This window comes from Oryzias latipes, chromosome 7 (assembly GCF_002234675.1).
Source record: "Oryzias latipes chromosome 7, ASM223467v1".
Lineage (NCBI taxonomy): Eukaryota > Metazoa > Chordata > Actinopteri > Beloniformes > Adrianichthyidae > Oryzias > Oryzias latipes.
In genome coordinates this window covers 31,993,561-32,009,262 of record NC_019865.2, presented here as the reverse complement: position 1 = coordinate 32,009,262, position 15,702 = coordinate 31,993,561, and the positions used below count along the sequence as shown (strand labels likewise).

At 45.7% G+C, this 15,702-nt stretch overlaps 1 protein-coding gene across 1 annotated transcript in view; it reads left to right on the top strand.

Moving 5' to 3' along the window:
- plxna3 (plexin A3) overlaps positions 1-15,702 on the top strand; it is a 97,577-nt gene that overhangs the window by 47,972 nt on the left and 33,903 nt on the right. Inside the window, exons 7-8 of the mRNA XM_023957061.1 lie at positions 11,907-12,047; positions 14,562-14,662. Coding sequence (XP_023812829.1) covers positions 11,907-12,047; positions 14,562-14,662 — 242 coding nt within the window. The remainder of the gene's footprint in view (positions 1-11,906; positions 12,048-14,561; positions 14,663-15,702) is intronic.

Here is a 15,702-nt window from a genome sequence, read left to right as displayed (position 1 = left end):
TGTTTTTTTGGACATCTTGAACCCAAAATGCTTTAACTCTTCCAAAACGTTGTTCTCTTTGAGAATTAAGAGCTTCAGATCTGTTGAACCTGAATGCAGCAGGCAGCCGGCTCTTCCATTTAGCTTAAACAAATCCCTTTGAGTTTGTTTCCTTCACAGGCAAAGTTTCCAATTATTTCTGTGTTTAGAATGAGTCTTCCAACATGTCCTGTATCTGAGCTGAAGGCAGACATCAGTATTCTACCTGGAAACATTTGAGAGAGAGAATGAGACCACCTCCCACTATTACACTTAGTCTTGGACTCATCCCTTTATTGCTATATTTTGGTCCACCGGTCATCTACATCAGTGTTTTTCAACCTTTTTTGAGCCACGGCACACTTTCTCCTTGACAAAACTCCCACGGCACACCAGCATCCAAAAATTAAAAAAGGAGAAACTCATATTCTGTTTTGATCTACAGCCCCTCTCACATGTATTTTTGTGATAATTGTGGCAGAAAAAGCAGGAAGTTGCAGCTGTTTTTTTCTAAAAGATGTGATAAAAGTTAAGGTAGAAGATTTAAAAACTGTTTGATTTGTGTTAGTTGTAGTTTCAAGACGTTTAAGAGGAGAGACTCACTGTGTGCCGAGACGCTGTCATTTTCACCCAATGCATCATGGGAGATGTAGACCAAGAATCCGCCGATCACAGAACTACTCTCTTCTCTGATCTTCATTGTTTTGTTCACTTGTTCCACGGTCTGGATCACGGATCTAGAAGCTACACCGCTAAAGACGAGCTTTAGCTGGTATTTTTGTTGGAACTGAGAGACTTTATGAGCAGAATCTGAACAAGGAAGTGAAGACTTTAACCACTTCTGATTGGTCAGACTGATGACATGTGATTAATCCTCCAAGAATGATTGGTGGAGACAGATAAAGGGGCGGGACTTTTCCTAAAACAGCTTTAGCTGCAGCTAAATCGCGGTACTGTCATTCTTATCAAAGTGTCTTTAATAGAATCAAATAAACACAAAGAAAAAAGTATTTTATGATCTCTCATATTCCAAACTCCTCAGTGTTTTATCAGGACCTGTTTGGATGAACACAGAGCTGATATCCTGGAGATGGGAAATGTTTTTAGATCAGTGAATGAGGGCAATTTCCCACAGCACATTGGTAGAAAAACACTGCTGTAGGGCTGTGGTTCAGGTCCTCAGTTCAAGCCCTGTTTTCCCAGTCCTCTCACATGTTTCTGTCATTACTATGCAGTATTTATACTCCAGTATTGAGGACGTTATAGGAACAGTGTTGGAAGCTGAATAAGGCCGTCATAATGAAGATGCTGCTGTTCATTGGCTGTTTGGTTCCTCCAGTCTGCTATGTGCAGCTTCAGCTCCATTTCTGTCAGTTATTGTATCTCAAAGCGGCATTTCTCAACCAAAACGGACAGAAAGAAGTCTGTAAGTTTTGTGAGAAGCAGCTTCTGTTAAGGCCGCTCTGCCGCTGAGGCAAAGACGGAAAAGATGGCATGTTGACAAAAACACACAGACTGGAAGCATCTTCAGCTGGACGTCAGATTAGAATGACACCAAAACTGCATCAGAAAGAGAAAGGAAGAAGACGTGAGCTTGGAGAGAAGAGCTAAAGTGAAGGAGCAATGAAAGGGGGGTGAAGGGAGAAAAGCAGGAAAATCTGCAGTAAGAGGCGCCGAAATCCACCCGCCACCTGAAAGTGGGTCACATCAGAAATACTGAAGAGGAGGGGATTGTCTCTGCAGCAGAATCCCGTCCTGAAGCCGCATTGGTAGCATCAGCTGATCGCAGAACGGCAAAGATACTATGTTGGGGGGGCGGGGGACACTGCCTCAGGTAATCACGGCTTCCTGCTCGCTCTTGAATGTGTTTCCTGAGGTTTCGTTAAGCCAAACCTCGTGGGACTGCCTTCCTGCAGGCTGTAATCCCAGTGCTGATCCAGGATCACGCTGATCCGTGCTGACGGGCTTTGGGCCGGACCTGCGGCTGGGTTCTGTTCAAGTCCAACCCCAGTGCTCGTCCCACTCTCACGCTATCTGACCCAAAACAAAGCAGGTCACTGCGGAAAGGCTTCCCCCAAACTGAAAGGAGGTTTTTCTGAAATCTTCTTCCTCCTCTGTGGAGCCAGGCTGGTTTGAAACTGCCTCCAAAGGGTCAGGATGGTCTTCCTGAGGCTGTTTGCTCTGCCCTTTCATCTATTTTCACGCAGACCATGTTCTTGTCAGCCCAGAACAAACCAATGGGTCACATGACTGCAGATTCTGTCCATCTTCTACGTCTGGCGTCTCTGTCTGTGAGGATAATAAATCTGCCTTCTGCACATGCTCTGTGTTGCTTAGAGTCAGGGGCCCCTGGAGTCTGTCCCAGATGTCTCTGGAAGGTACGGGACAGGTTACAGGTCCACATACAGATACACAACCACACAAGCTTAAAGACCATCTAGAAACTGGGATTACACAAAGAGACTCGTCTGTGGACTGGAGGAGGAGGAGGAGGAAGAAGAAAGCACGCACATGCTCAGAGAGCACTCGCAGTAATCGACCTGAGTTTTGGAAAACTCGTAAGTAAGGAATGTGCAAAAGACATTTATATGACACTGGGTTGACATCCCTGAGTGTTCGGCGCTCCCTCACAAAGACGAGCAGACACAAACACTGCTCTTAAGGTGGACTGCTTCCTTCTGCAGCTTCCCAGGGCTTGTTCCTCTTTGTTACATTTGCATCATCTCTGCTCCACGAGACACACTAAAGGGTTCGTGTCCTTGCATCACTACACAAAAATATCACAGACGCTAAGAAGAAAGCCAACCACACACACACACACACACTCAGAGAGAGTTGGATTAATTATTCGGTTGCCAGGGAGATGATGGAAGAACGAGCAAGTCTGTCAGCTCCCCAAAGAGACTGAAGACTCTTCACACTTCCTCTCTCTCTCTCTCTGTTTGTTTCTAGCTCGTTCTACCACTCAGTCCAGCAGAGTGTCTGGCTGGGGGGCACATTATGGGTTATGTCATGTATAATTGTTTCCATGGAGATAATATTTCCAGTTTGAAGGGGGGACACTCCTGGAGTGTCTTCTGGGTCGATGAGAGGAAGGATTCAGGCTCACCTCTCTCTGTTCAAGCAGCAGCTTTAGAGGAGACACAACCAAACAGGAACCCTTTCTGAGCCACAGCTCGTCAAACTTCACCTCATCTACACTTTAACTGTTGGTGGAAACTGTAAACAAAGTTGAAGCCATTGCACAGTTGCTGAAGTTTGAACACAGACATGACCAATCTCTGAAAGCTGATCCCTTCTGAGAGGCTCCATCTGTTCCTGCTTGGTCAACATTTGCAACCAGTTCATTCTCAGTTAGAATGTTTCATAAATAATTATCCAAAGCACAACTATACCTGAGTAACTACTAGAAACCTCACAATAACATACACAAATCTAGAAAACGAGGAGTTCCACACAAAGATCAAAAAGGGAAAAATAAGTTTAAAAATGATGAATAAAACTATTGATAGAATTTCTTTCAACTGAATGTTCTACAGCCTGTGAAGAAGAATCTGTTTCTATTTCTAGGTAGATGATTTGTATTTCTGAGTTTTTATGGACCTGTAGTCCATACAAACCTTGTAGTTTATTTTGATTACAGTGACAAAAAAGCTCTAATGTAATAAATGGAAATGACTCATTTTAGAAGGAAATGTGAACAAAAGGAGAATCTTAGTACAAGTTAGTCCATTTAAGTCAATCTTCCTCAAATCTAAAACTAGCACTAATTCTTAGAACATAAATCTAAATACCTAGGTTCTAACAGAAAATGACAATGAACGCCAGTCTATACTTACATAATAATTACAGTACACTTAAGGTTTCAAATAGTTTGCAGTGAACCTTTAAAAAAAGTGTATTCTTTTCCATAATTCCTTTGAAAACATTAAACTTCCATGAAATATAGATTCAGGGCCTACTGTTGAATTGATTTCAAGTATTTATTGATCTGTTTTTACATAAATTGGGCTTCTAGTTCATTAAACGTCACATGTTGTGTGGCCATTCTTGTGCCTCCTGGAAGCTTCACCTCACAGATTCTATAGAAGCAGAAGAATATCCAGACTTTGAAGAACTGGAAGCCCAGTTTATGTAGGAATCCCTGAAATCAATGAAAAGCTCAAATGGTTTTTGATGGGATTGATTTAGTTTCTATCTTTCTTTCCCCTTTCCTATGTTTGAATTTTACTCTGGAAACCCTCAGAGGTGATGCCGCTGTCTTGAACTTCTCTCCAGTTTTTTTTTTGGTTTAGAGCTGAAAAAAGGTCAAATGAATGTATGAGGGATTGGCAACTAAAACTAAGCTTTGAAGCTAATCTGTGGCTGATTGTAAGCGGAAACCAAACCCATCAGGAACTTTAGAGAACCTGACTGCAAAGCCTAGACTTCCGTTATCCCAGAGTTTGCTGTGGGACTGTCTGGTCATGGGGGGAACAAGGTCCTGCCTTTCTGCCCTTCTCCATGGAGAACTTCTTTTATGAAATGAAAGCTCTTTCTACTTGGCCTCAAAGGCGTTAAAGCTAAACTGTTGCTGCCCCAACGCTGAATGGAAGCAGCAGAGGAGGAGAATGAACCCGAACCCCCGTCTGACCTGCTCCTCTGAACCAGGCCGGCCCGGTCCGGTCCGGTCCGGTCCGGTCCGGTCCAGCTGGGACCGCAGCAGTTTTCTTTTACACACACTTTAAAGTGATCTGTGAACTTCAGCAGCTTTAACCTCATCAGCTTTCCCTCTCCGGATTTAGGGTTTGAGCTCCAACACGCTGTGGTGTTGGGTGACCTCACGCTTCACCGCGTGCACTGTGCACAAGGCCTCAAAGGTCAGAGGTCAGGATATCAGCCGCTTGAAAAACAACTAGGAAGACAGGAGCCCCAAACAGACATGTATAAAAGGGAACTTTTTGGTTTTATGCCTCTGATGAAGGTTATCCAATGAGCAGTTTGGACATTTCTAAGTTAAATTAATGTGATTCTTTTTTTTAAATATTGTCTTCTAATAACGGCTAATAATCGGTGAGTGTGTCTGTTGTGTGTGTGTGTGTGAGACTGCCTCGGGGCTTAAACCATCAGTTGGTGGTTCTTGCTGTGTGTGCATTGGGGGGGATGGGCAGGAACTAATAAGCTTAACTGCCTCCCCCCCGCCTGCTTCACCCTCAGATGCCCTTCCTCCCCCTTGTCTTCCTCCCCCAGCCCCATGGCTGTCTGAACAGGGTTTTGTGTTCCTCTGAAAGAGCCCTCCTGTCCTTTTATCACCCGGCCCCATTACACGCACACGGAAACAGGATAACGTGGAGGGATCAAATATGTACCAATGAACTATGGAAATGCAATCAGGAGACAATCCTGCTCCGCATGGTAGCCCATTGTGTGATTTATTTTGAAAAACTGCATAGCTTCCTGCTGCTTAGGAAACCTCTGCAGGCCTGTTGGGTGTAAACGTGTCAACAGTAGCGGTGCTAGCTTTGCTAATGTGGGCGTGTTGCAGCACACGCCCACATTGCATGCAGCTCTGCTCTGCCTTTGGGCGTCTGCCTCTTCTGACAGGTAGAAATGTTCGGCATGGAGGTGGAAACATGCAGGCAGAGAAATCTGCACGTGGCTGAGAGGACTTCAGATCTTCTGTTTAAAAGCACAGAAATCCCACAATAATCAATCAGATATTTGCTTTGCCTGTAAACCGTCTCACTGTGTGGCCTGCCTCCTGCTAGGAATTTGTTTTCCACTTTTATCAAGACATGAGAGAATCATGTGATCAACGCTGGGTCATGTGACCCTTCTGAATTGTCCTGATGAGCAACAGACAGATTTCTGTGATTTAAAGACCATGAAAACGGTGTTTTTGGTGTTTTAATTAACGTATTGTAGCCTTTTTCTGACGATGGAGGACATGTAGAAAGAAAATTCAGATTAAAGCTATATTTCTGTGTATTTTATTTTTCAGGACATTATGACCAAACAGGTTTGAAAAATGTGTAGTTGTTAAATAAAATCTACAATCGTCAGACTACAAGCTCTATTCTGATCATCCATCTGCAGACAAACAGATCCATGAACGTCTTTGTTTTCCTCATCTGAGCTGGAATCTGGATCTAAACTGGACAGATGGATAGACACCATATTATTTACCATTTTTGATGCACCGCTAATGTTAGGTGGGAGTTGTGAGATACTGTCTTTAGTAGCCGTGGCGTTTATAAGAGACGGGCGTCTACTGGAGACCGGCGTTTATTCCATCACACACCGAATGCTGATGACTTATGGCTTCATTATGCAGTGAAATCCTGTCACCAAATGCAAACATCACCAGATGAACATTTCAGGATTGATTGAAATTCAAAGAATAACTTTTTTTTACAAAGCCAGATAGAGACTTTAGAGGAAGTGATGGACAGAGGCCGTTATCACTGTACAGGATGGAACTTTGAAAGGACTTTCATGTGAAAGACTTTAGGCTGGTCTGAGTTCTGACCTGTTTATAAAAGGCTGAGAGGGCAGCCCAGCACTCCGGACTCAAACCCGCGGTCTAGTCACTCCGTGCTCCAGCTGCTCGCCTTTCAAAGGAAACACGGAGGAAAACATCATTTTCAAATTTGTCCACATTAGTCAGAGCAGAGAAGCAGCAGCTGGACGAAACCTGAGAGGAACACGCTAACGGGCCGTTTGTGCATGTGTGTGTGTGTGCGTGCACGCTCTCACACAGCAGTGAAAGCAGTGCAGGCGTTACGTTTCAGCCTCCTCTAATGTGTTTGTGAATGACACAGGAAAGCAGACAGATTGAATGAGAGCTGAACGAGTTTGTTAACAGACACTAATAGGTCCAACACAACAGGCTCCTGCACAACCAAAACTCACAGCTACGGGAGCCTCAAAGGGACAAATGCTTCCGTTACATGCCTGGGATTTCTTTTTTTATTTCTGTTTGGTAAATAAAATAAACAAATAAATGAACAATTTACATGAAAAATTAGTTACAGCTTCAAACAGAAGACAAACTTATTAATAATGTTTGTGTGAATTCTGGGAAAATCTCCTTTCCAGGCTTTTCCTGCACCTTTTAACTCACGCTTTGTTTTTTAGCTACGTCATTTGTCCTCAGCTTTGGAAATGCTTTTGGTTTTTAGCCGTTTCCATTTCCGCTACATGACTCCTCATCATCCACTTCAGAGAAAGCTGGATGAGGCTTTGATTGATTCTCTTTAATCTTTTTGAAGCTTTCTTTGTCATTCATTTCTTTATCCATTTTCTTGAGTGGATTTCTAAAAAAACAACATGAAACCTGGTGGGGGTCCCTTTGCTCTGAACCCCTGTTGTCACGTTTGGGCTTTTGAACACATGAGATCCCAGCCACAGACCACTTCCTCCAGTAATTCCTCCACCTTCTTCTGTTAGGCTTTGCATCCATGTTGGCTTCTTCAATGTGTTTGTCTTTGCATGAATGAAAGGTTGGGAATTCTTTCTTACATTTAACTGAACCAGCTGGAGCTTTTGGTCAAAGCACTTCTAGAAAGATGACATTGATTGACATTTTAGCCGTGATCCTCAGATGATCTAACTGTGATACTGCACTGCAGTTTTACTTATAAGACTGTCTGCAAAACAGTTGTCCTAAAATCTGCACTGTGTAGCAGAGTGTGATAAAGGCTGTGAACTCCTCTAGAATTCTTCTAGAACGTACGGGACAGAAAGCCAAGGGTTAGTTTTTGTTTTACGGCTTCAGAAGTGAATAGATTTACTCAAATTGATTATTTTTTGAGAAAAAAACTGCTTTCTTTTTAATGTTCTGTGTAAATTCAGCTGAAATAACATTTTCTGGGCTCTCGACTGCCTGCGTGATTTAAGGTCATCCGATAAGAATCAATCTGTAACTTGATTGTGAGCGTGTGCAGTGAACTGAGCAGAAGGACTGATTCACAAATGGATGGAACACAAATATCCATCATAACCAGCAGCTGGGACTCTTGGCCTTCACAGAGGAGAAAATGCATGAATGTAGCATGTTGCTACATGCTAGAATTTCAGTCTGAAGTCTTCCTTTAGGTCTGAAGGCGCTGGCACAGAGACACCATCCTCTCTGGTGTTCACCTCCAACAACTCTGAGTTTTGTCACTCAGTGAATCACAGTGAGTTCTTAAACAAACATTGTACCCAGTTTGAATCATTCTGAGGATCAGCTGTTGAAGGCACGAGGCCGCGATGGTCACGGAGGACGTTGGATGTCAGGACAGGACCCACAGGTGACGTGGGCCGCAGCAGGATCATCAACTTGAAGGGAGTTGTTAGTGAGCTCTGAAATGTCATGAATGAAGCAGCTTTTACTCTCACCACCAGACTGGAACTTAAAGATATAGATGTCGTCTGTGCACGCACACACACACACACTGAGGTGTTTCCTTACAGAGGAATTTGGGGCAGCTGCATGCAGGCCTGTGTGTGTCCGGTGTGCGTGCCGGACTCTCCGGTTTCCCGTGGTATCCGACCAGCTGAGCAGGAACGGTTTTCCATGAACCTCGCACGTCCGTTTTGTGTTTGCTGCGGTGTGACTCCCTCTGCATGCCAAGGCGGCTCCCAGAACCCTCTCTGACGCTACCGTCCAAGCAGCTGCTGCAGGATGAGAAAACCAAACGGGATTCAGATGTTTGAGTTGGTTCTTGTCACATGATCCTGTTGTTAGTGAAACTGTGAGGTCTGGCTGGACAGAGGGGGCACGTCTGTCAGCGCACGCCAAAACAAATGCTTGTGTTTGTCTTCCGAGGACGCCACCTTGGGCGGCTCTCGCTTTGGGACAGTCTGGGGCTCCGTTGGAATGCTGATGATGCCCCCCCTTCATCTAGTTTGGATTGCTTTGACACACGACCCTCTCAGGAGAGAACCAGGACCACAGCAGACCAAACCATCTGGGAAAAATCACGCAAAACCAACAGCTGCTCACTGGAAGGCACTTTTGCCCAAAACGAGTTCTGAGCAGAAAATCCAGGAAGGACAGCAGGTAGTCTGTAGTCCTCTGACTGCTGCAGGTCTCACTAAGCCACGTTGACCCAGCAGACACTTTCAGCATCTTTGCTTCTTCAGATTCATGCTGTGGAAATGTTGGTTCTCCTCCGTTGACTCTCCTCTTCTCTGTGTTCGTTAGAAAGTCTGTATACATTTACACTGAGGTGAACCGCACCAAAATTCATCTGCAAGTGAACAGAGACCCTCGTTGTCTAGAGGACTCATAGGACCAAAGTTCAGGGGAGTGGTCACACCTGCCAAAGACCATCAGGGGGGAAACCAGACCTGGATCAGTCCAGGTTTAAACTACCAGAGCAGATCTTCACTCTGGCTTCATTTTATTTTCTAGAATAGGAACATCATGTTGTGTGTGTGGGTGTGTGTGTGTGTGTGTGTGTGTGTGTGTCCTCCCCTAGGTGTTGAGGGTTTGAATCCCTGCCAGAGTCGCACTTTGCAGGTCAGAGGTCACTTCCTGTATTGCTCCGGACATCCTCCTCCCTTCCCTTCTATTAGCTTCCACACTTCTGTCTCAGGCATCCGTCTGCTGCTCAGGAATTCTGCTGAGCTTTTCTGTCTTTCCCTCTTTTTTGGAAAATTTAGTTTTCTTTTGTGCCGAGATGATCCGATCTGTGGAAGACTTCACAGATCAACCATGTGTGCATGTGAAAGTGTGTGCTATACATGTGTGTGTCATGCCTGTGTACATGTGAGTGTGTGTGTGTGCATGTGAATGTGTTTGTGAATGTATGTGAATGTGTGTGTGGTATGCATGTGTACATGTGCATGCGTGTGTGTCAGGCATGTGAATGTGTTTGTGAATGTATGTGAATGTGTGTGTGGTATGCATGTGTACATGTGCATGCGTGTGTTAATGTGAATGTATGTGCATGCGTGTGTGTCAGGCATGTGAATGTGTTTGTGAATGTATGTGAATGTGTGTGTGGTATGCATGTGTACATGTGCATGCGTGTGTGTCAGGCATGTGAATGCGTGCAGTTCTTGCCGTCTGCTGCAGTGTCCTACTTAAAAGTCTCCTCCCTTCATCTGCGTGTGTGTGCTTGCGTTTGAGTGTGTGAAGCTCGTCAGCTCTAATTAAACCAAGCTTCTTAACGAGCAGACAGCTAATTAACACACTGAGAGAAAGACACACACTCGTCCTTCATCTATGGCTTGACATCCTTTCTCTTATTTGTGTTGCTCTTTTTTCTGTTTTCATTTTCAATTTTTGTTGTCTTTTTTTTTACTCTTACTTTTTTCTGGTATCTTTTATTCTTTTTTAATTTTCTTTTCCTTCCTTTCTTGCTTTTCCTTCCCCTCCTCTTCCTCCTATGTGGTGTTTTTCTGGGTCAGTTGGGGGAGGGGTTTTTGGTGAGATTTGGGGAATCTTATTTCCGTCGCTCTTCATTTTTTGAGCACTAGGCTCTTCATCAGTCAGCAGTGTGTAACATCACACACTCTCCCTTTTTCCCATCGTCAGCCTCTCCTCTCCATGGATCCGGTTGGTCACCTTGGTGAACGGCTTCCAGTCAGACCTGCTGTTGTTTCTGAGATCTTTGTGGCTCAAAGGCAGACATAGACGTTGGTCCTGGTGTTTGTGTGAGTCCAGAAGTCCTGTGTGAAGGAGACAGTTTGTTGAGATTTATCTGGAAGAAAGAGAAAAACCAGTATCAGGTGAGACATATTAGAAACAGAATAGTTATTTTCTTTCAGTAAGCAGTTTTGGTGCAAGAGGCGGGGATTCAAATTAAAGTACTGACCAATTGTGTGGAAAATGCTTCTTCTTTTAGTTAGAAAACAGTTTTTCTAGAAATGAATTGTATTGTCTTGTGAATACGAGATGACATAATGAAAGAGTTGTCAAATCAGCACCATGAGCCAATATTCTAAGGGGTTTGAAGATAGACTAGTGAGCGCCTGGACGGGAGACCGGGCCTCGGAGTGAAGCTGGTGAAAACCAACACCAGCCCACGTCCAGCTCCGCCCCCAGGAGTGTGGAAAAACGATGACATCACAGAGAATACCGGGGTTGTCGCCCAAGCACAGTTCACTTATTTTGTGCCTGTGTAAAGCCGTTTTTTTAGGTCCAGTGTCACTGTCATCTTTAGAGGATGTGACATCATCAAAGAGCAAACGGGTGGGACAGACCTTTCAGTCCTTGGAGGACATAGGATGCTGAATGACAGAAACTAAGCCTGAAGATTGATGGGGCTGGTGGCCCTGGTGTAGTGGTAGCGTGGTCAACCTCTAATCAGAATACTGCAGGTTTGGTTCCCACCAACACCTGTTGAAGTGTCCTTGGCCAAGACACTGACCCCACATTGCTCCCGGTGGTTATCGGTTGGCAGTAGTAGACGGCGGAGCGGCCATCAGTGTGTGAGTATGGGTGAATGGGACTGACTGTAAAGCACTTTGGCCATTCAAGGAAGGTTGTACGGCGCTATGCAAGTATGCACACCATTTGAAGTCCACCTGTCAATCAAAAATAACCTCCTAATAATGCAGAAACTTGACCTCCAAGGACATCAAAATAACAGGCTGAATAAAAGTCATGTTGGCTGTAAAACGGTCTGTTTTGAAGTCAAAGGGAAGTGGCTCCCATTTGCTATCAGCCTCTAGTGGTTCTTTGGAGAACTGCAGCCTTGATACTTGCAGGTTTGCCTGAAGAGATAGAACAGAAGGTGAAGGTGAAGGCATTTGTTCTGCAGAAGCTCTCAGAGACTTGATTGGTTCACCATCTTCTAAAACGTCATCTTTCCATGATTGGATCCAACAGGGAGTCAATAACAAAGCTGCCCCTTGGTTGAACAGATTCTGTCATCTATGGTCAACATCAGGCTAACATGCTCTGTCTGTTTCAGATCCGTGTGGATGGGATCCCGCCCCCGACCCAGAATGCCTTGCTGTATGAGACTGTGCCAGTGGTGGAAGGGAAGCCAATCTTGAGAGACATGGTGTTCAGTCCAGACCACCAGCACATCTACCTTCTGAGCGACAGACAGGTAAACCCGCTGGATCAGAACGTTGGTCACGCTTGAACTCTGAAGAAAAGGGGGAGGGGCTTAGAGAGAGCTGTGGTACCTCAGTGGGTCACTCGGACACTGCAGAGGACTGTGTGCTCTCTGTAGAGTTTCTGTCTGCAAACCTCAATGGTCCAGTAGGTTGCTGTGTGCTGTGAACTCAGGAGAGTGAAACTCACACAGAAACACAGTCCCTTCCCTCCCTGAACTCCCTGAAGCTCCATAGCACCATCACAGTCATAGAGAGGTCCTCACAGCTCCAAACAGCTGCTCAGTGCCGGCCAGCTGTGCATCTCACAGGATCATCCTGATCCAGTCTGTGGGCTGCTGGAGCTCAGCTGGATCCTGAAGTGTTCCAGTGGCATCATGGAAGCTGCTGAGCAGTAGAGCTGCGAACACGCCGGGCATTTGATGTGCATTACAGAACGCGCCAAACAGCCACTCTTGATGGTTTCATGGTGTTCCCACTGGACTATTGCAGCCCGATACTATGAACTCACAGATGGAAGAGGCTTGGTGAGGATCTCCAGACTTTTTCTTTCACAGCTCTATTCCGATACATGAAAGACATGGTGCAACAGAATTCCAGCCGGACACAAACGCAGTTATTCATTTCTACTTCATAATCAAGTTTCAAATGGTTGGTACGTCCGTACGCCATCTACACGTCACTAATTGCCAATCCGAGAGTTCTAAACGTGGAAGGCCGAACCGCGCTTTAACACTCGTTCTCATAAACGGAGCCTGGTGTGATGGTAGAATTAAAATCAAACATTTTGGAAAGTTTCCCAGCTCAGCTGACTCAGCTTGGGTTTTCCATCCATTTCTCTGAGACTCCTTTTTCTGGTTCTGACACACCAAACCTTTGTTATCGTTGGTTTCTATGACAACAGGAAGTATGCTCCTCATTTTCAAATGTTTTAATAAAATCTGCAGGAAAAGTGAACCACCTGAAATAGACCTCTGTAGACTTGTAGAATTTGTCTGCCATGATAGACTCAGGTTAAGGCTGTGAATGAACAGAGCTAACAGAAAGCTCCACAGTGGTCTAGAGAAACAGAGCAATGTGATGGTTGGGGGTTCAAGCGTCTCCTCCACTCGCTGAGCATCTCTGTCTGATCCACTTCTCTTTCACTCGCTCTGAAGGTTTTTGTTAATCAACATTAGGTTCACACAGAAAGAGGGTGTTGGTGTTTTTGACCCCAAAGATGTGCACACCGACCACATAACTCTGAGAAACTGCAGGGAATCCGACTTTCAGTCACGCCTGGGAATTGAACCCCCGACCACTTAACGGGCTGATGCCCCACAGCCGCTCCACACTGAATAGTGTGCTGCCATATCCAAGCCTGTGCTACGGATGCTAATGTTTGAGGCCCGATGGTGTGACAGCAGCTGCTCTGCGGAGGACAAACCTGTCTGTGCTCTTCATCTCTGCACCGGTACAGGAGTCATCATCATTTACATGTTATCATTGAGTTTTTCTGGAGCAGCCAGCGGATTAATTTGAGTCCACAGACTGTTGTGAACGTCGGAGCACGTGTTTGAATGAGAAGTGCCGAGTCAGCTGGTCTGTTGGTAAAAAAACACCCAAAAAATGCGGCGACATCTCTTCAGGGAAGAGCAGATAATGAGGTCAGAGAGGAGACAGCGCTGTCTGTGAGACACAACGGGTGTATTCATGCGTGATCGCATGAATGACACAGTTCTGCCCCTGTTTACTGTCTCCCTGCTGCAAGGGCTTGTGGGAAAAGATTGTGTGGGATTTCACCTTCTGTCTGTGGAAGAAACCCCTTCAGCCTTTAAAGAGTGAAACTGCTGTGGGTCATGGAGTCTTCTGGGTGTGATTCCAGCTCGGAGCAGGGGGAGGGGCTGAGTGATGACCACCATACTGGCTCTTAACTCTGTGAGCAGCCCTCATGTCCATCTGACCCACCTGCCAGCAGATCGTGGGAGACCTTCTCAATGTGAGAGGAAGACAATGATGACCTCATCAGTCAACCAACTTGATCTGCTGCACAGACAGACTGCAGACTCAGCAGGGCGACCGTAGAACCGTCAGGGAACTGCAGTCCTAACTCTGACCTGTGACTGTTCCGCTGCTGGATGACGGCTCACGTGCTCAGTGCACAGGAGCCGTCATGCAAACGTCAGCCTGAATGCTTTGGTCTGCACGTCCAGCTCCGTAAAAGGTTTTGGTCTGTTTGTCCTTCTTCTAGTTAAACTGCATTAAAATGTGTTCAGAAACTGGGACAGACTGGATGGTGGCTGTCGTGGATCAACTGCACACTTACATTTGTTAATGAATGACATTAAACTTGATTCCTTTCTGACACAGAGCACATTCATCCTTGCAGGAAATGCATCGGCCTCCATGCCAAGTCTGCTGACACGTCGCACTAGCGAGCTTGGGTTCAGCAGGGCTGCGGCGGTTGGAGCAGTGGCTGCGTTTTATAAACCAGGCCTGTTAGCTGAACGTGTTTGTGTGGTTTCCAGGTGAGCAAGCTGCCGGTGGAGAGCTGCGACCAGTACAGCAGCTGCCCCGACTGCCTGGGGTCAGGAGACCCGCACTGCGGATGGTGTGTCCTCTTCAACAAGTAAGACCGCGCTCAGGTCGCCTGCAGCCCCGTCCGCTGCCCCCCTGTGCGTCCCGCTCACTTCGAACACAAAGATGTCCTCTTTCAGAGTGTCCCATGTGACTCGTAATGTAAATCATCAGGAAATAATAAGCTTTTATCAGAGAACAGCCACATATTCATCCTGTTTTTACCCCCGTCAGAGTAAACGGAACACAGTCAAACCGATGGTTCTCCTGACATTTTGGAGCCGACTCCTCTCCAGGAAGAGGACGGCAGAAATGCCGTCAGTGAGAAAAACAAGGGGAGAATGTGGATGTGTGTTTGTGTTTGTGTGATTCCTGTGAGGCATCATTAATGCTTCTATAAATGCCTCTCACACAAACACACTCATCAGGAGGTTTGATCTTCAGCACCCTGGCAGGTGGAGGAAGTTCCTTCACTTTACTGCCCCTTCAAAGTAAAAGCCTGCCAGTGGATTTCTGAACTCAAAGGAAAAAAAACTCAAAGACAGCTTTTGTTCCTTTGAAGCTTCCAGAGATGTTTCAGCGGGATGTCTTTGTGGCTACATCAGTCTCTCAGCCTCACGTCAGGGATTGATCCAAGAATTTTTCCGTATGACAATCTGACTGCTGAGATCAGGCATTCCAACGGGACAGGAAGACGTCTGAGTGGCAGAAATTTACCTTGTTGGCCTCAATTTAGCTTCCCAGGGGGGAAAAAAAACAATACAATTCTCTATAACTAAAGGTGTCCAATCTAACCTGGATTCAGAGTCTTCCATATGAAACTAGAAAACAGAAATCTTCTCACAGAATAGATGAACTGTTTCATCTGTCCTCCTCCTCCTCCTCCTCTGGGTTTCTGTCCATCTGCTGTTGATTAGAAGTAAACAGATCATTACTGCAGGCCGCTGCGTCGTGTGCCGAGCTACATATGTCAGAGCTGCTGTTCTCCGCAGACTCGCCTCACCTCCGCCTGTCCGACTCCACCTGCACTGCACCGATAACTGCATCACTCACCGCTCCCCTCTCTTAATTAATTCTGCCATTAATCACATT